Source organism: Mustelus asterias, chromosome 15 (assembly GCF_964213995.1).
Source record: "Mustelus asterias chromosome 15, sMusAst1.hap1.1, whole genome shotgun sequence".
Lineage (NCBI taxonomy): Eukaryota > Metazoa > Chordata > Chondrichthyes > Carcharhiniformes > Triakidae > Mustelus > Mustelus asterias.
This window is the reverse complement of record NC_135815.1, coordinates 29068464-29093796: the sequence shown is the minus strand read 5'-3', so window position 1 is coordinate 29093796 and position 25333 is coordinate 29068464. Positions and strand designations below refer to the sequence as shown.

General features: G+C 43.5%; 1 protein-coding gene across 1 annotated transcript in view; it reads left to right on the top strand.

Annotated features, from left to right (window-relative positions):
* The window catches only part of plekhh2 (pleckstrin homology domain containing, family H (with MyTH4 domain) member 2), a 120803-nt gene that overhangs the window by 53942 nt on the left and 41528 nt on the right, over positions 1–25333 (top strand). The window contains exons 10-17 of the mRNA XM_078229693.1: positions 317–467; positions 3837–3976; positions 9940–10050; positions 11855–11941; positions 18228–18386; positions 20333–20413; positions 23343–23522; positions 25109–25217. Coding sequence (XP_078085819.1) covers positions 317–467; positions 3837–3976; positions 9940–10050; positions 11855–11941; positions 18228–18386; positions 20333–20413; positions 23343–23522; positions 25109–25217 — 1018 coding nt within the window. The remainder of the gene's footprint in view (positions 1–316; positions 468–3836; positions 3977–9939; positions 10051–11854; positions 11942–18227; positions 18387–20332; positions 20414–23342; positions 23523–25108; positions 25218–25333) is intronic.

The following is a 25333-nucleotide window of genomic DNA, read 5'->3' as shown; positions in this document are numbered from 1 at the left end:
AAATTGTGAACCCACACATTTGCACTTGAGAAAACAGTGGAAAGCTGCGTTATATGATTAAAAGCAATTGCCCCACAGTGGGGTTCATTTCATTCTTAAACTAGAGTATATCCCATTGATTTGCTTCCTTTTTGATCAAGGCTCTAACCACTGGACTAGCATTTTCTTCCTTTGTTTAAGTTCCCTGTAATCAATTTATAGAAATGTATTTTAAGTTTTAATGTGTTAATAAGAAGAGGGAAATTCTGCTATGTAATGTAGCATTTTAACATATGGTGAAATATAAAGCTGATTTACAATTGATCTTAAATCTAAGAAAGTAACGCAGATCAGTACCAGCCCTTTCTCAGATGAGCTTTCTGAAACTGAAGAAAGTGACAGCTCCAGAGGGAGTTCTAGGACTTCAATGACAGGATCCGACTCCCGCAAAGGCAGCAGTCCCAGCAGTCCACGGGCCATGAAACGAGGTGAGATTGCCTTTTATATTTGTAAAAAGTATAGCAGAGTAAATTTTAAAAATGACAATCAAGACAAGTTATTAGGCTAAGGCATCAATGAGACAATCCAGGATTGATCATTTATTTGTTGAATCTTAATGATTAAGTTATGATTGGTGTTGGCGATGTGTTCTGATTGGCTAAGAACAGTTTCAAAATCCACAATAAATGCACGTCAATTGAATTTCACTTTAATCAAGTTAGTAATAAAGCACAATTATTTCAAATGTAATAACATAACACATTCCTAATTAGACATGCCTCCTCATGCTCTTTTTTTAATGCCCAGTATCAAATGACATGACTCAAATGAAGACCATGTAATAAATACAGTGAAATCTCAGCATATTGAAGTCTAAGGGAACTGGAGAATAACCTGAAATATCAAGGATTATGTTATCCTGACCCATTATCTTCGCCTTTCCAGTCAGTCTTCCATTCTGAATGCTGCAATACATGCCAATGCTGTGTAACTAAACCTAGCTTCGCTTGCCTATTATAAATGCAATACTAGAATAATGTGTTATTCTCCAATAAGGGAACATCACTGAGACGAGACATTTCCTATGCTGCTGGGCCCTGCAAATTCTTAAGTTTATTAAAGTTTAAAATTTATTATTTATTAGTCACAAGTAAGCTTACTGCAATGAAGTTACTGTGAAAATCCCCTAGTTGCCACACTCCGGCATCTGTTCGGGTACATGAGGGAGAATTTAGCATGGCCAATGCATGGCCTAGCCAGCATGTCTTTCGGATTGTAGGAGAAAACCAGAGCATCCAGAGGAAACCCATGCAGACATGGGGAGAACATGCAAACTCCGCATAGAAAGTGACCCAATCCAGGAATCAAACCCGGGTCCCCGGTGCTGTGAGGGAGCACTGTGCCACCGCAGCCCACAATATGAATAGTGCTGGCTATTCGATGTCCAGAATTCACACTCATCATCTGAAGCATGGAGAGGATTGTGGTAGACCCTCACTGGAGAATTATGTAAACAGGCATCACAGCATTTATACCACTATTACTGTTCATGTAGCAATCTGGAAGAACTGAATATCCTGCTGGATAGTACAGGAGAACCGGACTACGTTGATAGTAATTGAATGTAACCAAGTGGATGTATCAAAATAAAGGTCAATAAAATTTGATCCCAGGGACTGGGACCATGAAAACTTTGATACGTGAGATATTCAGTACAGCAAAGTTCAATATAAACAGGCTGTAAATTAAATCTTTGGAATGTTGGTGATAAGTTAAAAATACTTTTAACTTGTGCAAAAGACTGCTGTAGGGCACAATCACTATGCTAATGCACCCATGACCACTTCCATCTAGAAGGACAAGGGCAGCAGATACATGGGAACATCACCACCTGCAAGTTCCCCTCCAAGCCACTCACCGTCCTGACTTGGAAATATATCACCGTTCCTTCACAGTAGCTGGATCAAATCCTAGAATTCCCTCCCTAATGGCATTGTGGACTGCAGCAATTCAAGAAGGCAGCTCACCACCACCTTCTCAAGGGCAACGAGGAATGGGCAATAAAATGCTGGCCAACCAGCTATGCCCATGTCCCATGAATCAATAAAAAAAACTATTACTGAAAATGAAGGGGTATCTTGCAGATTCGTCAGCATAACATTAGCATCTATGTGGATAGGTTTAATAATGTTAGATCATATTGCCTTGAGTATTAGAAGGTTGAGAGATGATGTAATTGAAATGTTTAAAAAAAAAAGATCGGTATGGGTAAATACAGATAATTATTTCTTCTGATGGGGCAATCTAGAACAAAGAGCACAATCTTAAAATTAGAGCAAGGCTATTAACAAGTGAAAACGGAAAACACCTTTACACACAAAGGATGATGGAAATCTGGAATTCTCTCACACAAAACTGGATGTTGGATCCACTGAAAATTTCACCACTGAAATCAACAGATTTTAATAGATAAATGTATGGGTCAAATTTAGGTAGGTGGAGTTGAGTAACAGATTATGAATGCTCTAACTTAGTGGTGGACAACCTACAGCCCGGGCACCACATGCAACCCATCAGGGTTGTGACCCACAAGACATTTTGTTGAATGTTGCCCATGCACAGAGTTACCACATTCCACTGGTTTCCATCTGTATAACTTCTTTCCTACCGGTATGATTGAAGTGATAAGCACGTAAAACAAGGGCACATGAACTGAGCTGCGTGCTGATTGATGCAACATTGACTGAGAGCTGTGCACTCCCTCCTCGTTAAATCAAGCGTTAATATTTATTTTGTTTTTGCCACTTGATGTTGATGACTTCTTTTAATATATGAATGATTAAGCATTTTCTATAACTTGTTATGAAATATTTGACGTGTCTTAAATTATTCAATCTTGTTCAAGGGTCATAGTTAGTGAGCATGCCCGAATCTTGAGGCCCTCAGATGAAAGAGGGCCACTCATTCGATCCACGCACTAGCCTAGGTTGCTCATCACAGACTGAATACTGGAACAGGCTTGTGGAGCTGAATGATATTCTCCTGCCCTACATCCTTATGGAAACCACTGCATAGAATTCAAATTGAAGTGGGAATGGGGTAATAATGACACAGGAAACAGCACCAGTGTGTGAAATATGTTACCAGATCTATAGTTGTACTATCCTGTCAGTGGGCTGAAGACATTCTCGCCATGAAAATTTAAAAAGTAGTTAACTAAACAAAGGTTTTACTTTAGTTGAATTAATATTTTCTGAAGGAAAATTTTTAGATGAATATACAGAATGAATCAAAAACACCCCCAAACATTCCTGAGTATAGAGAGCTCTGCAGTCAGAGAATCATTCTCAATGTAGGCACATAATGCGTTCTGATCTTGAGTAAAATATGCAACACATCAAAGTATGAAAAAGGCCGTGCTTGAATATGTAAAACAATAAAATGAGAAGAATGTGCATAACTCGTGGTAACTCATTTTCATAGCTTTATATTTTATACTCTGTTAACCCTTTATCTTCCCTTGATGCCACAAGCCTTCAGATATTGTAATTTAATTAGGAAAGCAGTTGAAGGGACATTTCCAGTTGGGCAAAGTGAAATAACTTACTTTCTCTAAATCTAAAATAAAAGATCCAGGTATGATATGGTGCAGGAATATATCCAAGTCCAACAGTTGAGACCAACAAAACTCAATCCCAGTGGATGCGTGGTGCTTAAGTGAAAGACATTCTTGGACTTGAGCCTTTGAGCTTTGGATAGGGATGCTATCCTTGCACATTGTATTGAAAATACAATTTTAAATATGACTGCTGTTTGTACAAATAATAATGAAAATATTCTATGCATATTTTGGACAGGTGTATCAATGTCTTCCATGACCTCGGAAGGTGATTATGCCATCCCACCAGATGCATACTGTACAGACACAGAATGTTCCGAGCCAGAACAGAAACTTCCAAAAACATGTTCTACACATTCCATCGACAGTGGGAAAAATGTAAGTCTTTATTCTGTTATCGTCTGAATCTCACTCAATAATAAGTAATGGATTCAGACATGAACAATTCGGTGCTTGATATATTATCTGTACTCAGTTTATTCATCTTACCTTTGATAAATATCAGACAGTGGAAATACTACACCCGACCCTATTACTCTAGGCTTAGGTGTGGGGTAATCAGTTGCTCCCCAATTTTCACCATTATTCAGCAAGTCTTGATAAAAAATTGTGACCGGGATTCTCCCAAAAAAATTTTAAGTGTCGAATTCGCGGGAAAAATTATGTATCTCACGATTGTTTTTTCAGTGGGAGTTCAGATTCGAATCTCTCACACTCTGTGCAAAGGTCACAATCGTGAATATTATTAAAAGCTCGAGGGGCCTAATCACACCAGAGTATGACAGTTCCGGAACTCCGCATATGTGCAGTGGTCCCCATCTGTCAGCCTGCAATTGCTGGCCAGCGCAGGACCCTCGCAGTGCTGCACCCGCCCCCCCAACACCAACACACACACACACACACACACACACACACAAAGCCCGCCCAAAGTGCTGGCCTCCAGCCCCGACTGATCCCAATGCAGAGTGGCAGCGGGACCCCCAGTGATCACTCCCAGGCTCTGCCCCCTTGACATTGCCTGATGTCCGGTGGGCAGTGCCAAGGTGCCCTGTGGGCATGGACACTTTGCCCCTTGGGCAGTGCCAGGGGGCACAGGCTGGCACTGCCATGGTGCCTATGCCCAGGAGGCACCATCCACTGCCACCTCAAAAGCATTCTGCAGCCAAGGAAGAACTTCTGAAGTATAGTCACTGTGGCCAATTTTCATACAGCAAGCTCCTACACAGTGGTTAGATAATGAGCAGAATGATGCTCTCTCAGTGACAGGGGCCCTGATTGCCCCTCTTCACTCCAGCGGTCTCCTGCTAGTATCCCGAAAATGGGGAGCTACTCATATGGCGATTTGTCAGCGTTGAGATTGGCGCATGCGCAGTAGCCCACATTGCCGGCCTCCCGATTTCTGGCCTGCCCCGATCGCTGGCCTGCCTCCCGCACCAATCCTGACTCCAGAGTGGCAGTGGGACCCCCCACCCCCTCCGATCATGCCCCCATTTGGCCCTGCCCCCAGGCACTGCCCCATGCCTGGTGGGCAATGCCAAGGTGCCCCAGGGGGCCCAGGCTTGCACTGCCAAGGTGGCTGCCCGACCCTCTTGGAAGTCCTGTTTGTCCCCCATCACTCCAGTGGGGTCAGGCAGCTAGGAGTGAAGTACTCCTGGCGGGGGTGGAGAGGCTAGCAGGCCTGGAGAGTTCAGTCCCAGACCTGCTAATTATATTTTAAATATATTTAAATGAACACCCGCATATGTAATGCAGCTCTGTGCCTATTTCCGGCACGGAGCTGACGGTGGCGGAAATCCAGCGCTGGGAGATGCGCTCGAGGCCGGACACCCAGCGCGGATCCTGCGGATTGGGCACCACTTAAATCTCCAGACCCGCTGCGCTGATTTTTTAGCGCAGAGGGATGGGATTACTGTCCGCCTGTATGTTTTCTCATCATTGACCAAGGACAGAATTAAAGTCTGCTATAGTTTACTGAATAAGAAGTCTCACAACACCAGGTTAAAGTCCAACAGGTTTATTTGGTAGCAAAAGCCACTAGCTTTCGAAGCGCTGCTGCTTCATCAGGTGAGTGGGATTTCAGTTCACAAACAGGGAATATAAAGACACAAACTCAATTTACAAAATAATGGTTGGAATGCAAGTCTTCACAGGCAATCAAGTCTTTAAGGTACAGACAATGTGAGTGGAGAGAGGGTTAAGCACAGGTTAAAGAGATGTGTATTGTCTCCAGCCAGGACTGTTAGTGAGATTTTGCAAGCCCAGGCAAGTCGTGGAGGTTGCAGGTAGTGTGACATGAACCCAAGATCCCGGTTGAGGCCGTCTTCATGTGTGCGGAACTTGGCTATCAGTTTCTGCTCAGCGATTCTGCATTGTCGTGTGTTGTGAAGGCCGCCTTGGAGAACGCTTATCCGAAGATCAGAGGCTGACTGCCCGTGACTACTGAAGTGTTCCCCGACTGGAAAGGAACACTCCTGCCTGGTGATTGTTGAGCGGTGTTCATTCACCCGTTGTCGTAGCATCTGCATGGTCTCGCCAATGTATCATGCCTCGGGACATCCTTTCCTGCAGCATATCAACGTTAACTCTTGTGACATAGACAATGTTGCGGTTCAATTTTTGCCCCACCACCAAAATAGACCCCATCAGTCTTGCAGCAGACACAGAGGAATTCATCAGGCGAATGATGCTGCGAGAGTTCTTCCACAAACCCCAAGAGGCCAACAGCGAACACAATGAGACAGCCAATGAACCAGAAGAGCCGACAGAGAGAGATCCGCAGTGCAGCAACCGAAGAGGAAAGAGCCGAATTGGACTCCTCTGGAAGGCCACTGCCCTCAACTTGACATGTATGCCCAAGCCGTCAGGAGGTGCGTCAACACCAGATTCATCAGCCGCACTCACAAGACAGCCCCGAACATCACCCAAGCGCAACACAACGCCATCTGCACTCTCGACCAATCGCAACATTGTCATCAAACCAGCAAAGGAGGGGCCATCGTCATACTGAACATAACGGATTACTGCAAAGAAGTGTACTGACAACTGAACAATCAGGAACACTACAGACAGTTACCCGCAGACCCAACCAAAGAACACACCCGTCAACTCAACAGACTGATCGAGACCTTTGATCCGGACCTTCAGAGCATCCTCCGTGCTCTCATCCCATGTACTCCCCATGTTGGAGATCTCTACTGCCTCCCGAAGATACACAAGGCAAACACACCCGGCCGTCCCATCGTATCGGGCAATGGGACCCTGTGCGAGAATCTCTCCGGCTATGTCGAGGGCATTCTGAAACCCATTGTACAAAGAATTCCCAGCTTTTGTCACGACACTACAGACTTCCTACAGAAACTGGAGCAGTTGAACCAAGAGCACTCCTCGTCACAATGGATGTCTTGGCACTCTACACCAGCATCCCCACAACGATGGCATTGCTGCAACTGCCTCAGTACTCAACGCCGACAACTGCCAATCTCCAGATGCAATTTTACAACTCATCCGCTTCATCCTGGACCATAATGTCTTCACCTTCAACAACCAATTCTTCATCCAGACACACGGAACAGCCATGGGGATCAAATTCGCACCTCAATATGCCAACATCTTCATGCACAGGTTCGAACAAGACCTCTTCACCGCACAGGACCTTCACCCGATGCTATACACTAGATACATCAATGACATTTTCTTCATTTGGTGAACAATCACTGAAACAACTATATGATGACATCAAGTTCCATCCCACCATCCGACGCACCATGGACTACTCTCCGAAATCGGTTACATTCTTGGACACACGCATCTCCATCAAGGACGGTCACCTCAGCACTTCACTGTCCCGCAAGCCCACGGATAACCTCACGATGCTCCACTTCTCCAGCTTCCACCCTAAACACGTTAAAGAAGCCATCCCCTATGGACAAGCCCTCCGTATACACAGGATCTGCTCAGATGAGGAGGATCGCAACAGACACCTCCAGACGCTGAAAGATGCCCTCATAAGAACAGGATATGGCGCTCGACTCATCGATCGACAGTTCCGACGCGCCACAGCGAAAAACCGCACTAACCTCCTCAGAAGACAAACACAGGACACGGCGGACAAAGGACCCTTCATCGTCCAGTACTTCCCCGGAGCAGAGAAGCTATGGCACCTTCTCCGGTGCCTTCAACATGTCATTGATGAAGAGAAACATCTCGCCAAGGCCCTCCCCACACCCCCACTTCTTGCCTTCAAACAACCGCACAACCTCAAACAGACCATTGTCCGCAGCAAACTACCCAGCCTTCAGGAGAACAGTGACCACGACACCACACAACACTGTCACAGCAACCTCTGCAAGACATGCTGAATCATCGACACGGATGCCATCATCTCACGTGAGAACACCATTCACCAAGTACACGGTTCATACACTTGCAACTCGGCCAACGTTGTCTCCCTGATACGCTGCAAGAAAGGATGTCCCGAGGCATGATCCATTGGGGAGACCATGCAGATGCTACGACAATGGATGAATGAACACCGCTCGACAATCGCCAGGCAAGAGCGTTCTCTTCCTGTTGGGGAACACTTCAGCAGTCATGGGCATTCGGCCTCTGATCTTCAGGTAAGCATTCTCCAAGGCGGCCTTCATGACACACGACAGCGCAGAATCACTGAGCAGAGACTGATAGCCAAGTTCCGCACACATGAGGACGGCCTCAACCGGGATCTTGGGTTCATGTCACACTATCTGTAACCCCCACGACTTGCCTGGGCTTGCAAAATCTCACTAACTGTCCTGGCTGGAGACAATACACATCTCTTTGACCTGTGCTTAACCCTCTCTCCACTCACATTGTCTGTACCTTAAAGACTTGATTGCCTGTGAAGACTTGCATTCCAACCATTATTTTGTAAATTGAGTTTGTGTCTTTATATGCCCTGTTTGTGAACTGAAATCCCACTCACCTGATGAAGAATCAGCGCTTCAAAAGCTCGTGGCTTTTGCTACCAAATAAACCTGTTGGACTTTAACCTTGTCTTGTGAGACTTCTTACTGTGTTTACCCCAGTCCAACGCCGGCATCTCCACATCATAGTTTACTGAGGCCAGTAGACTACAACACTCCTGAAGTAAGTTTGCTTACACGAATAGCACAAAAGATGTACAATTGCAGTTCCCAGCCCTTCCATCAGTCATTTGCCACTGGACGCAAGCAAGACTTGACACATTTTACTTTCCTGCTGTTTGTGCTGCTTGAAGGCTCACTACATATACTGACAGTTCGAAATGCAAGCTGTTTTCAACGATTAAGGTAATTCATACTGCATTGTTTATTTAAGCTGGTGTGAAGGTACATCTTTTGCAAGACAGGATTGAATTGTTGGGTTTGGGTGTTACTTAAAATGTTTAAAGAAACATGAGAGTTCTGTTATTTTCTTAAGAAATTCAAATGCATGTTTTGGTTAAAGTAAAATTTTTCTTCTTGAGTTCACACCAATCCATGGCAAAGAGCCATAAATGTTTACTACAGATAGGGTGAGGAAGTAGGCCCCGAGTTTACCTCAAACCGAAGGGGTTTCAAACCCTATGTTGTTGTCAATCTGAAGTACACACTTTCCATCTAGCCAACTGTGCTAACCGGCCCCCAGAGTAACCTTACATGTGCAATTGTTTTCTTCAGTCTTTTTGATCCATTAGAATTAGGATAGTTACAGCTTACATGGCTTTGATTAGGAATTTTAGAACCCACACAAACATACAAAAAATTATCTTTTGGGGATAAACAAAAATTCTCCTAAAATAATCATTAGTTTTCTTTAAGAATATCCCAACTTCCAAATAGCTTTTTTTTGTAAAGTATCCAAGTAGTATTTGTTACCTGTTACAATCATGTACTTTTCCCCAAGGTAGGGAGTCTAAAACTAGAGGGCATAGTTTTAAGGTGTGAGGGGAGAAATACAAAAGGGTCCAGAGGGGCAATTTTTCACTCAGAAGATGGTGAGTGTCTGGAACGAGCTGCTAGAGGCAATAGTAGAGGCAGGTATAATTTTGTCGTTTAAAAAGCATTTAGACTGTTACATGGGAAAGATGGGTATGGAGGGCAATTGGGACTAGCTTAGCGGTTAAAAACTGGGCGGCATGGACAAGTTGGGCCGAAGGGCCAGTTTCCTTGCTGTAAACCTCTGACACTTCTATGTAGTTCCTCACCTTGCACACAGATGTATCAAATGGACAGAAAAATATGTCCCAATATTATTTGTTTATCCATTTAAGAATGTGACAAAGTAACATGTGTTCTTTTTAAATAACAGTAATAATCAAAATACTCAATGATCTTATTTTACAGGAACCTTTAGAAAAGTCTGGATATTTGTTAAAAATGGGAGGAAAAGTTAAAACATGGAAACGGCGATGGTTTGTCCTTAAAGGTGGTGAATTGCTATACTACAAATCACCAGTAAGTAAGATAAATATTATTACTCAGTTGTAAGTGTACAAAGTTACTAATTCAACACTACGCCACGAGAACATAATAAATAAGAGTCGGCTATGCGGCCCTTCAAGCTTGTCCCACCATTCAACAAGATCAGCATGGTGGCAGAGTGGTTATCACAGCGGCAGGGACCCGGATTCGATTCCCAATTTGGGTCACTGTCTGTGTGGAGTCTGCACCTTCTCCCCGTGTCTGCGTGGGTTTCCTTCGGATGTTCTGATTTTTCCTCTCTCAGTCCAAAAGACGTGCTGGTTAGGTGCATTGGCCATCTAAATACTCCCTCAGTGTACCCAAACAGGCACTGGAGTGTGGCGACTAAGGGATTTTCACAGTAACTTCATTGCAGTGTTAATGTAAGCCTACTTGTGACGCTAATAAATAAACTTTTTTACATAAAATCAGCCATGATCTTTTTTTATCAACTCCACTGTCCCTGATGCTGTATGAGATCAAAGATATACCAATCTCAGCCTTGAATATATTCAGCAAGTTAACTTCCACAGCTCTTTGGGCAAGAGAATTCCACCAATTCACAACCTAATAAATGTTCAGAATGGATGCCTTGCGCCAAATGGCCTCCTCCTGTGCTGTAAAACCCCCTAAGAATTTTATACAATTCAGTGAGAACATGTTTTGTTTTTCTAAACCACAGCAGATATACTATCACAAATGTATTAGAAGATTTTTTTTCTATCTTCTTTCGCTTCATAGCTGAACTAGTGGAATGTTGTTTGCATAGTGGTATCACTCATTAGCTTCAGATATAAAATTCTGAATTCTAATTACTCTTCAATCACTTATAGAGATACACTTGCTTATTTCATTCTATATTAGATCATGGTATACCTGTGTTTCTTCTATTAGCTGTGATTCTTTACATTGTAGTTTTCTGTTCTTTTGCTCTGAATTACATTGCTGCAATTTTTAAACTCCTCTGCCTCACTGCCCATTTGCTGACTGACAAAGCCTCTCTCAATGACACCCCACAATCAGATTGCGACACTACCACTCACTTCTGTCCTTCCAAATAGGTAAGTTCCTTATTGCCACAAAGACAGGATTATAAATTATCATAATCGAGAAAGAAAATATAAAAGAACTGATTTTCATGCACCCTCTCTTTTGGCAAGTGAAAAATCCTAATTCAGTAAAAACATCCGGAGGGAACTTCTGACCCTTGGCCCATCCTGCTTATCGGTGTGGACTCAATTGGCCAAAGGGACTCTTCTGTATTCTATGATCAAGTCAATGAGTATTTTGAGGCGGACCCGGCACCGAGAATTCTAGGTATCCCTGCTTGGTTCCCAAGCAATTTAGTGACTCCATCAGGCCAGTACCTGATTGGGCAGCAAAGTGGTTAGCACTGCTGCCTCAGCACTAGGGACCCAGATTTGATTCCCAGCTTGGGTGACTGTGTGTGCAGAGTCTGCATGTTCTCCCCATGTCTGCGTGCGTTTTCCCCAGGTGCTCCGGTTTCTTCCCACACTCCAAAAGACTGGTTAGGTGCATTGACCATGTTAAATTCTCCCTCAGTGAACCCAAATAGGTGCTGGAGTGTGGCGACTAGAGGATTTTCACAGTAACTTCATTACAGTGTGAATGTCAGCCTTAACTAATAAATAAACTTCATGTAAGAATGTTAAGGCCAGAAAACAGAATAAAGCTTCCTTCCCCAGTCTGATCTGGATTTGAATCTAGAAAGTATTAATTACCTTTTAACCTGTATTGCACCTAGTAAACTCTGTTTTCTCTCTTATCTCTGAATCAGAGCGATGTCATCTGTAAACCACAGGGACAGATTGAGCTCAATGTCTCAAATCATATTGTCAGGTGTGATGGAAAACAAACAATTCAGGTACAGTAGTAGTTTCCGTCACATTTCTTTAACACAGTGCTTCTTTCAAACAATGTTACAACATTGGTCAGCACAGTGTCACAGTGGAGGATGGCACAGTGGTTAGCCTGCTTCAGTGCCAGGGTCTCAGGCCTGATTCCAGCCTTGGGTGACTGTGTGGAGTTTGCACATTCTCCCCATGTCTGCATGGGTTTCCTCCGGGTGCTTTGGTTTCCTCCCACAGTCCAAAGATGCACAGGTTAGGTGAATTGGCCATGCTAAATTTCCGCTTAGTGTCCCAAGATATGTAGGTTAGGAGATTAGCGGGGTAAATGTGGGGGGCTACGGGGATAAGGACTGGGTGGGGGTGCTGTCGGAGAGTTGGTGCAGACTCGATGGGCCAAGTGGCTTCCTTCTGCACTGTTCTATAATTCTATGACCATCAAGTAATGGAATTTGCATTCTATCTACTGTCAACTAAATGCTTGAAGAGTTTTACGTGCAGGGGATTGCTAAGGGGGTGATAGCAATCTGTATTTTTTAACAAACTTAATTACAGGCCCAAATTTGAACTGTGTTCCTGGAAACTCCAGGTTTACATTCAATGTTTGACTTTCAAATTTAGATTGAAGGTGCTTTGCTACAAGAATAGCACCTGCCCAACATGTTGCTGTATTTAAAGGGCTACAGCAGCATAACCTAAAAAGTCAGACGAACAATGATGTGCATCAGCAAACACAATAATTTCTTTTGATATAGGTACTGACATTGAGTGGTAGAGCATTTTAAAATGCTGCCCCGTCCTCTTCTGGCATGCACTTGCATTAACCAGGGCTGCCACCGCATCCCAAGCGGGGGTGGTGACTCTGCTGGAAGGCTGTCTCCTGGAGTGGTGGTAGAATGTGTCCTGCCTCCGTTCCACTCCTTTCAACATCGTGTGAGAGCCCCCTCCAAAAAGCGCGATGCTGCCGCCTTGCCAGCCATCTCCTGCAGTCGTTCTGGAACAAGTGCTGGGGAGCCATTTATATGCAGCTCCCCAGTACTTGCAGCAGTTAAGTCGTTGCAGGGTGAGCAAATCAGAGGGAACACGCCGCTGGAACGGCGTGAAACTCGTGGGCATAAAAATTATCACTAATGAGGCCAAGGATTCAGCCTGAAAACATGCCGGTGCCATCAGCGGAAAAAACTTCACTTTCCATGCCGGAACCTTCACTCTGCCATTTTTTGGTAAATTTTCATACATAGTGTGAGGGTACTAGTAGAGAGGCACAACATGCCCATGGTACAGCCGGACCTGCCTGCCATCCCTTTGTCTTCAACCTCTTATAATCACAAACATAAGGATATTTCCATGGGGAAACTCATTGTCCCACTATAATGGCTGTTGAGAGAGAAAAGAGCGCACCACGATAATTGTTACAGAAGCTTATGAATACTGGATAAACTACAGAAAATTACAAAATAAATGAAAGATATATTTAAAGCATTGCTAAGATCTGAAATATCCTAAATTAATTTCTGAATTCAGAATAATCCCAGGTACTTTATTAAGCTCACAGTGTTTGGATACAAGAACAAAGAAAAGTTCAGCACAGAACAGGCTCTTCAGCCCTCCAAGCCTGTGCAGATCATGATGCCCTAACTAAACAAAAAAGTCCTTCTGTCCTTACTTGGTCTGTATCCCTCTATTCCCTCCCTATTCATGTACCCATCGAGATGTCTCTTAAATGCTGTTAATGTGCCTGCTTCCACAATCTTCCAGGCACCCACCACTCTCTGCGTGAAAAACCTTTCCCGCACATTCCCTTAAACTTTCCACTTCTCACCTTGAACCTGTGCCCTCTTGAAATTGACACTTCCACCCTGGGAAAAAGCCTTTGACTATCCACCCTGTCTATGCCTCTCATAATTTGTAGACCTCTATCAGGTCTCCCCTCAGCCTCCGTCTTTCCAGTGAAAACGATCCTAGTTTATTCAACCTCTGTTCATAACCAACACCCTCAAGAACAAGCAACATCCTAGTGAACCTTCTTTGCACTGTCTCCAAAGCTCCGACATCCTTCTGGTAGTGTGGTGACCATAGCTGCACGCAATATTTCAAATGTGCCTAATGAAGGTTTTATATAGCTGTAACATGATTTCCCAACTCTTTTACTCAGCGCTCCAGCTGATGAAAGCAAGCTTGTCATATGCCTTCTTAATCACCTTGGCCACCTATGTTGCCACTTTTGGGGAACTGTGGACCTGCATGCCCAGATTCCTCTGTATGTTCCTAAGATTTCTGCCATTTACAGTACAATTCACACCTAAATTTGATCCTCCAAAATGCATCATCTCGCACTTGTCTGGATTAAACTCCATCTGCCATTTCTGTGCCCAAGTCTCCAATCTAGCTATATCCTGTTGTATCCTCTGACAATCCCTGGCAACATCAGCAACTCCATCAATTTTCGTGTCATCCGCAAACTTACTAATCAGACCACCCACATTGTCAAATGCCTTATTAAAGTCCATATAAACTACATGCACCGCCCTTTCCTCATCAATTATCTTTGTCACCTCTTCAAAAAACTCAATCAAGTTGGTGAAACATGACCTACCCCATACAAAATCATGCTGTCTAGCATTAACTAGTCCATTTTCTTCCAAATGTGCATTTATCCTGTCCCTCGGTATCTTCTCCAAAAGCCTTCCCACCACTGACGTCAGGCTCACCGGCCTATAATTTCATGGATTATCCCTGCTTCCTTTCTTAAACAAGGGAACAACATTGGCTATTCTCCAGCCCTCTGGAACCTCGCTTGTGGTCAAAGAGAATGTAAGATATCTGTTAAGGTCCCAGCTATTTCTCCCCTTGCCTCCCACAGTAACCTGGGATGGATCCCATTCAGCCCCAGGGATTTGTCTATCTTAATGCAATTTAGGATACTCCTTCCTCCTTCGATATATTGATGTTCTCTAGATAAAGGTGCCTATCCCTGACCTCAACATCTGTCATGTCCTTCTCCTTGATGAATAACGATACAAAGAACTAATTAAGGATCTCACCCACTTCCTGTGGCTCCATGCATAACTTCCCTCCATTATCCTTGACTGGGCCTACTCTTTCTCTTGCTACCCTCTTGCACCTAATATATGCATAAGAAGCCTTGGGATTTGCCTTGACCCTGTTTGCTAAAGACATTTTATGGCCACTTTTAGTCCTCCTAATTCCACGTTTAAGTTCCTTCCTACTTTTACTATACTCCTCAAGGACTTTGTCAGTTTTTACTTGCCTACACTTATTGTATACTTCCTTTTTCCTTAGCTTACAACTTCCCTTGTCATCCATGGTTCCCGAATCCTGCCATTTCTATCCTTCATTTTTACATGGACATGCCTGTCCTGCACTTCAATCAATTGACTTTAAAAGCCTCCTACATGCCAGACGTAGATTTGCCCTCAAATAACCCCTCCCAATCTACATTCCCCAGTTCCTGTCTAACTTGGGTGTAATTGGCCTTCGCCCAATTAAGCACCCTCACCCGACAGCCACTCTTGCCCTTATCCATGACTATCCGAAATCTTATGGAATTATGGTCACTAAGCCCAAAATGCTCCCGCACTGAAACATCGATCACCTGGCCTGGCTCATTCCCCAATACCAAGTCTAGTATGGCCACCTCCCTGGTTGGATTGTCAACATACTGTATCAAAAGTCCTCCTGGACACATCTACAAATTGCTCGCCATCCAAGCCCCTGGTTGTAAGGGAGTCTCAGGCAACATGGGGGAAATTAAAGTCACCCACTGTTAGGAATGGGTTTGATGTGGGAAATTCTTTTAGGTGGCCTGATTTATTTAAAGACTAAATCTTTTCATTAAACATTTCATTTCACAAAGGCAAAAAAAGTTTATTCAGTTCAAAGAAATTCTTCAATTAAACTAATTTTTATTAAAACATTGAAATGTTAGAATCAAAAACATTATAAATTAACAATATTCAGACAAACAAACAATTAGGAAAAGACAAATCTCATTTTGGCCAAAATGGGAGATCAATGGTTCCACCGACACAGCTAATGCGCTAGCAGGTTTTCACAAAAGATCTCAGATTTCATGGCAAAAAATTAGTTATACTTTTTTTATCAGATTTATCTGCCCAGCACTTAATTAACAGCAATTTTATTCATTTACTGATCTGTCAATCTACTGATGACATGTCTTTCAATCAATAATTTTCTGACACCTTCAAATATAATCCTGTTATTAGTCAGTCTGTTTTACAAAAGTTCTCTCCCAAAAAAATGGCTTCTTATGATTCAGCATTTTCTCTAACCAATTTAAACCTGTTCTATTGAAGACTACTTATCTATTGAACTTATTTTATCCGGTTTAGATGTCCACACTCCTGATCTACAGGCACCCAATGCGGCGGGGGGGGGAAGGAGGAGGAGGACCTCCTCGTGAATCTGTTCCTGGGCCTGGCAAGGTGTGTTGTCTACAGGTCCAGGCAACGGGCGATCGAGGGGTCATCCAACCTGACTGTCTGCTCCTCTACCGCGGCTACATTTGCGACCGGGTGTCCCTGGAAAGGGAGCATGCGGTGTCCGAGGGCACAGTTGATGCCTTCCATGCCCATTGGGCACCGCAGGGACTGGGGTGTATTATTGACCCCTTTAATCACATTTTAATTTGATGTTTTAAGTTTCCTTTCCACTTTGTCTTTTGTTTCAGGTGGTTCCCCTCCTTTTAGGGAGCTGCCCCTTTTGAATTGTCCCTAAGTTAATTTGATTTCATTTATTTGGTTGGAAAAGAAAAGAGTTCCCCGGCTTAGATATTCATTGGTAATTTACTTTGTTGCATTATTTGTGCCTGACTTGTGCTGATATCTTTAATGAATACATCTTTCATTTTAATGGCATGTTAAAAACATTTCTTAGAGACATTAACTTATTACTTACATATTTTGTATTATTCTCAAACCACATATTAAAACATTAGCCACTAATTATCCTCATGTTGGGTATTTAGAATTAATCAGAATTCTCAACTACAGGGTTAAATGTAGCCTTCCACTTTAGACCTAATTTGTTAAGTTAATTGTTTTATAGAACTCACCGGGATACATCAAGGGATTACAGGTGGTACTGGGGGTTGGAGATATGTATGTGGAGTTGAATCAGAAAAGAAAGGGGGTTTATGAAGAACCAGGACTTGCGTTTTCTTTACTGGATTGCAACTGAGAGGCTCAAACACCCACTGCAACTATCCTGCTTTTTTCACACCTTTTCAGTATCTGATGACATGACTGCTCCTGTCTCCTGCGAGCTGTTGGGAGGTCTACAGTACACTCCCAACATTGTGATTCCCCCCATCTTATTCCTGAGCTCCACCCACAATGCCTCATTATAAGATCCCTCCAATGTCTCCAGCAATGTGTTCCCTAATCAGCAATGCAACTTCCCCACCCCCTTTGTTTCCCCTTCTGTCCCGTCTAAAATAATAATATCCTGGAATGTTAAGCTGACAGTCTTATCCCTCCTTTAACCATGTCTCTGTAATTGCAATAACATCATAATTCCATACAGTAATCCAGGCTCTGTTTACCTTTCTACCTGTTATACTTCTTGCATTGAAGCAAACGCACTCCAGATCTGCACTCCCGCTGAGTCCCACATCTTCCCTCTGCTTGCTCTTACTCTGCACTATGTTTATCTTAGTCTCACTTTTTTCCCCAGTCCCTCACTTACTGGCCTGCTGTTCCAGTTCGCATTTCCCCCGCCACACTAGTTTAAACCCTCCCGAACAGCACTAGCAACATCAGGAAATTACATCATGGAGATTTAAAGACGGTATGCAGATTAAGCACCTATTTTTTTGGGGGGTGGTAATTTCCTTCTTCTTCAATTCCTCCACCAGAATGTGCATGATGCACGAAAGCAAGTGAGGTCTAGGATGATGGTCTTCAAGTTATATTCCATTCAGTAACATCTCCACTGTACCTGAAAAATTAAGCATTGAAACGTGTAAAATTTCTTTTTTAGTAACCAAGGCTATTGTGACCAATTTTCAGAAATATTCCAAAAAAGGATCCAACAGTGAGAAATTTCTTTAAGCACTGGTTTGAAAATTTAACCTTTGTCACTTTTTGTAACAATAATTTAAAAGTGAAATAGTTTTGAAATGCTTGGCCTTTTGTTTGCAACTGCTATTTTTGCATGTTCTTTTGAGTCAGGGTGCCCATGTGAGTCTCAGTCCAATCATATATCCATTGCAATGATTCTTGATACCTTGTGATGATATATTTGTTGTGTTTTCTTTCTAAGCTGATTACAGAAAAGAAGACCCATTATCTGACTGCAGACTCTCCAAATATTCTTGAGGAATGGATTCGGGTTTTGCAGAATGTGTTACGCATTCAAGCTGCCAGCCCCCTATTCACACAGCCAGATGTCAAACCATCAATTGAAGGTTTACTAACCAAGGTACTGATTTAATTAATTGGATATTGTATAATAATGATGGCCAGGTTGAATTACAGCAATTTACAGTCAGCTCTGGGTACTGGAGTTCATATACTCCTATTAATTCTGACTGTGTTGCTTGTGAAAATCAGCTTGTGTTCTAAAGTTTCTAATGCAATGTCCTTTAGGGAAGGAAGTCACATGTCCTTGCCTGGTCTGGCCTACATGTGTCTCCAGAGGGGCCACTGCCACTCTTTAAGGATTGGTGGGATGGAGAGGGGGCCCCTACCACTCTGCAACGATCGGTGGGGGGGAGGGCGGCAGGTCTGCGATCTGTGGGGGGAAGGCAGTGGGTCCACGATCAGTCTGGACGGTGGGCGCTGTATCTCAGGCCGCTGGCCCCCATGATTGCAAAGGGGGGGACAGGAGTTGCTTCAGGCTGCCTGCGCCAGCAGGGGCCTGACAGCTCTCTCTTTTCCCTCAAACCCCTGCTAGTAAAAATGTACATGTGCAGCATCAGAGGCCTGCATATGCGCACTATCTTGCTCTGTAGGGTTTTGGGTGCGTCAAGCCTCGCCCACAGCTTCTGCAGTGAGCAACGGGCTTGCTGATATTTTTTGCAGGCAGAGTGCAAATGGGGGGCCTGAAAACACACCCAAAAGACAGATCTGAAACTCTCCCAGTTTCAAGTCTGCTCAGCACTTAGAAAAATAATAGTAAAATCGCCCCCAAAGTGTGATTCTCGCCAGTAGGAGGATGGATGGAGTCTGTGCATGTCAGGAAGCCGACTGCTGACTGCTAGAAGGTGCTATTGCGCATGTACCCTGACAGGGTGTACAATGGGAAGTGCCAGGCTGGCGCTTATTTCATTAATTCATGGGAGATGGACGTCGCTGGCTGGCCAGCATTTATTGCTCATCACTAGTTATCTGAGGGCAGTTGAGAGTAAACCACATTGCTGTGGCTTTGGAGTCACATGTAGGCCAGACCAGGTAAGGACGGCAGATTTCCTTCCCTAAAGGACATTAGTGAATCAGATGAGTTTTTCCAGCAATCGACAATGGTTTTATGGTCATCGGTAGATTCTTAATTCCAGATATTTCTTATTGAATTCAAATTCCACCATCTTCCGTGGTGGGATTCGAACCCTGGTCCCTAGAACATTAGCTGAGTTTCTGGATTAGTAGTCTTGTGACAAAACCACTAGGCCATCGCCTCCCCTTTCTCTGCCCACTGTGGGGGCTTTAATAGCCTCCAGCCCCACCGGCAAGGCCATTATGCCAGGTCCCCGTTGCTGGGGTACCATACGTGATCTTCGCCAGTGAGGACTTCCACCAGCAAGGCCATTGAGGCAAGTGAGCACAGACGATTGTTTAACTTTAAAATTTAAATATTTAAATCAGCCTCATGCTCTTCCTGGGCACGTGACTGATTATGCTGGCTTAACAGGGCCAGTAATATCACCTGAGGAGAGAAATGGGCTGTGAACCTGGTTTTACACCGCTCTCTCAATCTTACCAGTTTGCCACGCCAAGCAACCCACGTGATGAGCCAGTAAGTTCGCCCCCATGGTATCTCAAGGTTTTAGAAAACCTGGTTGTTGATTTAAACAATTGTTATGCAGGTATAGATTTTTGATAACAAACATTATTCTGGGTCGTGGTACATCTACATATTGAGATGCCAAGTGAGTTTTATCACTTATTAGTGAAAGCAAAAATACTAAGCCTATAACAGAATAAAAGACATATAAAAATCTTGCCTATAGCCCATCTGTCGTTTGTTTTGGAATAACAGCTAGGTTGCATATTTTCTCTCTGAAAAAATGGTACACCGAGCAATTACAGAAGAGGGAATTAAAAGTCTAGGAGGAGGACTTTTTTTTAATTTTAGATCCCGCTGTAGATGCTATGCATGGAATCAGATGGCAGATCATTGCCTCTTTAACTTAAACAATTGTCTTGCAGGTAAAGCATGGTTACTCCAAGAAAGTCTGGTGTGCACTTGTTGGAAAGATTCTTTATTATTTTCGCAATCAAGAAAATAAGGTAAACCAATAGTTTCAAGTAATCTAGTCCTTTCCAAATTATTTATTTTGTTCACTGGTGCGCAATTTGTTCACTTCCCAGACCTGAAATCTGTTTATCACAATGCGCCAAGGGCTGAAGATATGACAGAGTCTATATGACAGAGTTACAATTAGACCAGGCTGTTAATTTCATGATTTCTGCAGAGACCCATTTTAATTTCTATTTTGTTACCTCTTTCACCTGCACAGCTGAGATCATACATTTGCCATGTAGGAAATTACAGATGCTAACCAATGCCATGGATTTTTACAGCATAACGTGATTGGCCTGTTTTTTTTTTTGTTTTTTTTCCCCAATTCTTTGGACGCGATCTTACCTGCCATTCATGCCATGCTCCCACTGCAGTGAGGTTGGCTCCGTTCACTGCAGCGGGATGGGAAAATTCAGCCGGCGTGAATGGTGGTAAGATTCCTGCCTTTATCCTCCATATATCTCATTTATTTCTGTTTCTTTATTTTCCTATGTTTTCTTGCTCTATCATTTCTTTTTATGTCTTTTTAGTCTGTCTCGTGTTTCGTCACTTCATTTTCCATATACTGAGTTTTTGCATCGCAAGGCCTCCGGACTCCTCCACTCCCGCCACACAAGGCTCCAATTCCCTTTGGCAGCCCACCTGATTGACCCCATCTCACCATCTCTGATCAACCCATTCTTCTCAAAAGATCGACAACTTCACCAAGTTCAACCTCTTCTCCAGTTGACCATCCGTTCTCACCTCACCAATCGACCCCAGCCCTCCAATCAACCCCTCCATCTTTCCCTTTTCATTCAGTGATGAATATGTGGAGAATTGCCCTAACCCTCAACCCCACAGTATGTAATACCTAAAACTATGCTAATTGTGTTATTGTAATGTATAAATGGTCAGTTTAGCTTTACTTAACAGTAGTCATTTGTGAATTTATTATGTTCATCAATATAGAAAATGCTATAGCCGACCAATTCCATCTCAGGAACATAGTGACAACACAAAACATTCCTAGACTTGGCGTACCATGGTCCTAAGCAGAGGGACATATTCTTTACTTTCCTCCAAAAATATGTCTCAACTCTTAACCACAAAACAATATCTTTTGTTTCACTATGGTCATGTTTTTATATTTCTCAGACCTTGGGCAGAATATTGTGGCCTCGTCTAACGCAGGTTTGGTGTCAGAGTGCATTTAATCAGGTGGGAGGTGACTCTGCCTCCACCCAATTTAGTCCATGGCAGATATCCCATGGATAAGCTGGTATTAAACCAGCAGGAATTTAGATCTGATTTGATTTGATTTATTATTGTCACATGTATTAGTATACAGTGAAAAGAAATGTTTCATGCGCGCAATATAGACAAAGCATACCGTACAAAGGGAAGGAAAGGAGAGAATACAGAATGTAGTGTTACAGTCATAGCTGTAGAGAAAGATCAATTTAATGTGAGGACGGTCCATTCAAAAGTCTGATGGCAGCAGGGAAAAAGCTGTTTCAAGTCAGTTGGTATGTGATCTCAGACTTTTGTATCTTTCCCAACGGAAGAAGGTGGAATAGAGAGTATGTTCGCAGTGCATGGGGTCCTTGATTATGCTGGCTGCTTTTCCGAGGCAGCATTAAGTGTCGACAGTGTCAATGGATGGGAGACTGGTTTGAGTGATGAACTGGGCTTCATTCACGACCCTTTGTAATTTCTTGTGGTCTTGGACAGAGCAGGAGCCATACCAAGCTGTGATACAACCAGAAAGAATGCTTTCTATGGTCCATCTGTAGAAGTTGGTGCGAGTTGCAGCGGACATGCCAAATTTCCTTAGTCTCCTGAGAAAGTAGAGGCGTTGGTGGACTTTCTTAACTATAATGTCCACATGGAGGGACCAGGGCAGGTTGTTGGTGATCTGGACACCTAAAGACTTGAAGCTCTCGACCATTTCTACTTCGTCCCCATTGATGTAGACAGGAACATGCATTCCACTGCACTTCCTGAAGTCAATGACTATCTCCTTCATTTTGTTGACATTGAAGGAGAGATTATTCTTGTCGTACCAGTTCACCAGATTCTCTATCTCTCTCTTGTACTATGTGTCGTCATTGTTTGAGATCCGACCCACAATGGTGGTGTCATCAGCAAACTTGAAAATCGAATTGGAGGGGAATTTGGCCACACAGTCAAAGGTGTATAAGGAGTATTGTAAGGGACTGAGGGCAAAGTCTAGCGGAGCACTAGGATGATCGTGGAGGAGGTAGTGCTCACGAGCACAACAAGCAAATCCATTGGTGGTTGCTTGTAGATTCCTGGATGGGAGCACTGGCATCAGCAAGAGTTGGGAGGCTCGCTGAGAGTCACCACCCTGCCCCTAGCTGCTAACCCCACCATCACTCACCTCTAGCCTGGGATCCAACAATGATCATAGATCTCAGGCAGATGTCATACTGGCAGCAGCCACCATTTCCTCAGTGGCGCTACCATTCACTAGAACTTCTGGCCTCTGGCTGACAACTCAAAGTGTGTGGTCCACCTTTGGCCTGTCCAGTGCTTGAGTGGAACAAGATATAGTTGGCCCTCCCTAAAAGAGGCAAGGCAGGACTTTTAGCGACTCTCCAGCCAATGGCTGATATCCCTGTCTGTACAAGATTTGCCCCTTCAATGCTGTTTTTAACTTTGTGCCAGTAAGTGTTGAATTATGTGATGATTGGTATTGTAGTCCCATATCCACTACAATCTGATTTCATATAGAACTCACAGAAAAGAGACAGAGCAGTCTTTCATCCTATCAATCTGCACTAGTCTTGAACATAAGCCCATGTCCAGTCATTGTATTAATGTAGTTTTTAAAATATCTGTGGTACAATGCACTACAGTGCACAAAATGGTGAACTTATTCACAATCTAATACAGGTTTTGTCTATTCTCAAGTTTCCATTAGGTCAAATTAACTTGGTAGAAGCAAGAGTTGAAGAAGTAGACAGATCGTGTGATTCAGATGAAGACTATGAGACCAGCAGCTGCAGCCTTCTGTCTACACATTATACAATTGCCATACATCCCAAAGAGCAGGGACCTACCTACCTCCTCATTGGCTCCAAACATGAAAAGGTAAACTTACAAGTTTTTCATAGACATACCATCCATGTAAAATGTCTCTAAGGGCACTCAGATTTGTGATTAGTATTCTTCAATTTTATGCAGTGACTTCATGGAGGACTGGCACTTATACCATGTGCTCGCAACTACATGATGTCAAAAGAGATTTACAGTCAATTCATTGTTGTAAATGTAGATATGGAAGACAAATTGTGCACAGTAAGATCCTGTAAACAACGCTGAAATAGATGTCCAGACAATCTGTATTTAGCTGTTGATTGGCTAATAAATGTCGGCCAGAAAACCAGGAGAACGACCTTGCTGTTTAATGAATAATGCCAGGGAATCTTTTACATCGACCTGAGAGAGCAGACTGAGACCTCAGTTTAAAGTTCTATCTATAAAACTGTGCAGCACTCCCTCAGTATTGTAATCAAGTATCAGCCGAGTTCATAGGTGGGATTTTCTGGCCGCGCACACCGCAAGACTAGAAATGTCTGCCTGTGCTCAACAGATCTTTAAATGATCCGCTGAATTTTCTGTCCTGCCCACTACGGGAAATTTCCGGCATATGTGTCTGTCTCTAGAGTGAAGCTTGAACCCAAGACCTCTGACTCCAAGCAAAAGTGCTACTGCTGAGATAATGGCCAGGATTTTTGCTGATATCGGCATAGGCCGATATCAGATGGGAAAAGTGGCATTGAAGCTGCCGATTGCAATGGTGGCTTTCTCCACCATATAGTGCAGCAAAAACTTGTAGCTACAGCTTCCACAACGTATCATTGGTGGGGCAACCTCTGATTTGCCCACTCCACCAGTACCTTAGACAGTGGAAGATTCGGGCGCCGCAGCACATAGTGGGCAAAGCAGTTTACCCTGGAACCCTACATCACTTTCCCCACCCCCGGCATTACTAAGATAACGCCCCCTAGATGGGCACTGTCCCTTGGCAGTATCAGGGCAAGTTCCCAGGCAGTGCCAGGGTATTACCCAGCCAATCCCCGGCATGACCCTCTTTTCCCCCGCCCCCCCCCCCCCTGCGTGGTGCACTCACCTGAGCTCCCCTGGGAGGTCTGCTCACCAGGTGCATGCCTGTGAGACCAGTCGCGATTCACATCAATCTGCCATCATGCTGCCATGGATTGATTTTTTTGATGGGGTTTGAGGGATGATTCTGGCATGGGAGCCTGCTAATGATATGGTAATTTATTATACAGATATTCCCAACGTTGCATGTCGGAATACTCGCCCCATCACTGACAGGGAAAGGGACAGTCATGTCACGCATTTGTGCCAATGTAAAACACGAGTTTGAAGTTCTCATGATATTTTCCATTCCCATCAGCAAACCTGTCTGACGAGAACGGGAGAAGAAAATCCTGGCCAGTGAATAAGCTGAGAAATAATGAATCTGGCAGTGTAGACATGTAGTTGATTACTTATTATCTGTGACCGTTTTTCCATGAGTTGGAGTTGAGTGTTACAGTTATTACTGTTTTTAAAAAAAATGCAAACTAGTTTGAAAATCACAGGATTAATAATGTTACTTGGACTGGGGTGAAACCCTGTTGTTTTAATGCATTTTGTTTATTTCATAGGATACCTGGTTGTATCAACTAACTGTAGCTGCAGGCAGCACTAATATAAATGTGGGAACTGAATTTGAACAACTCGTTGGTAACCTGGTGAATGCAGATAGTGATACCTGTAAGTCAGTAATATTTCAGGCACATAGTGGGAGTTTTAACCAAAATAACAGATGGCTTTGGATTGGATGGGGGGGTTCAACATCTCATCAGATTCCTGGCCCAAACCCATTATCG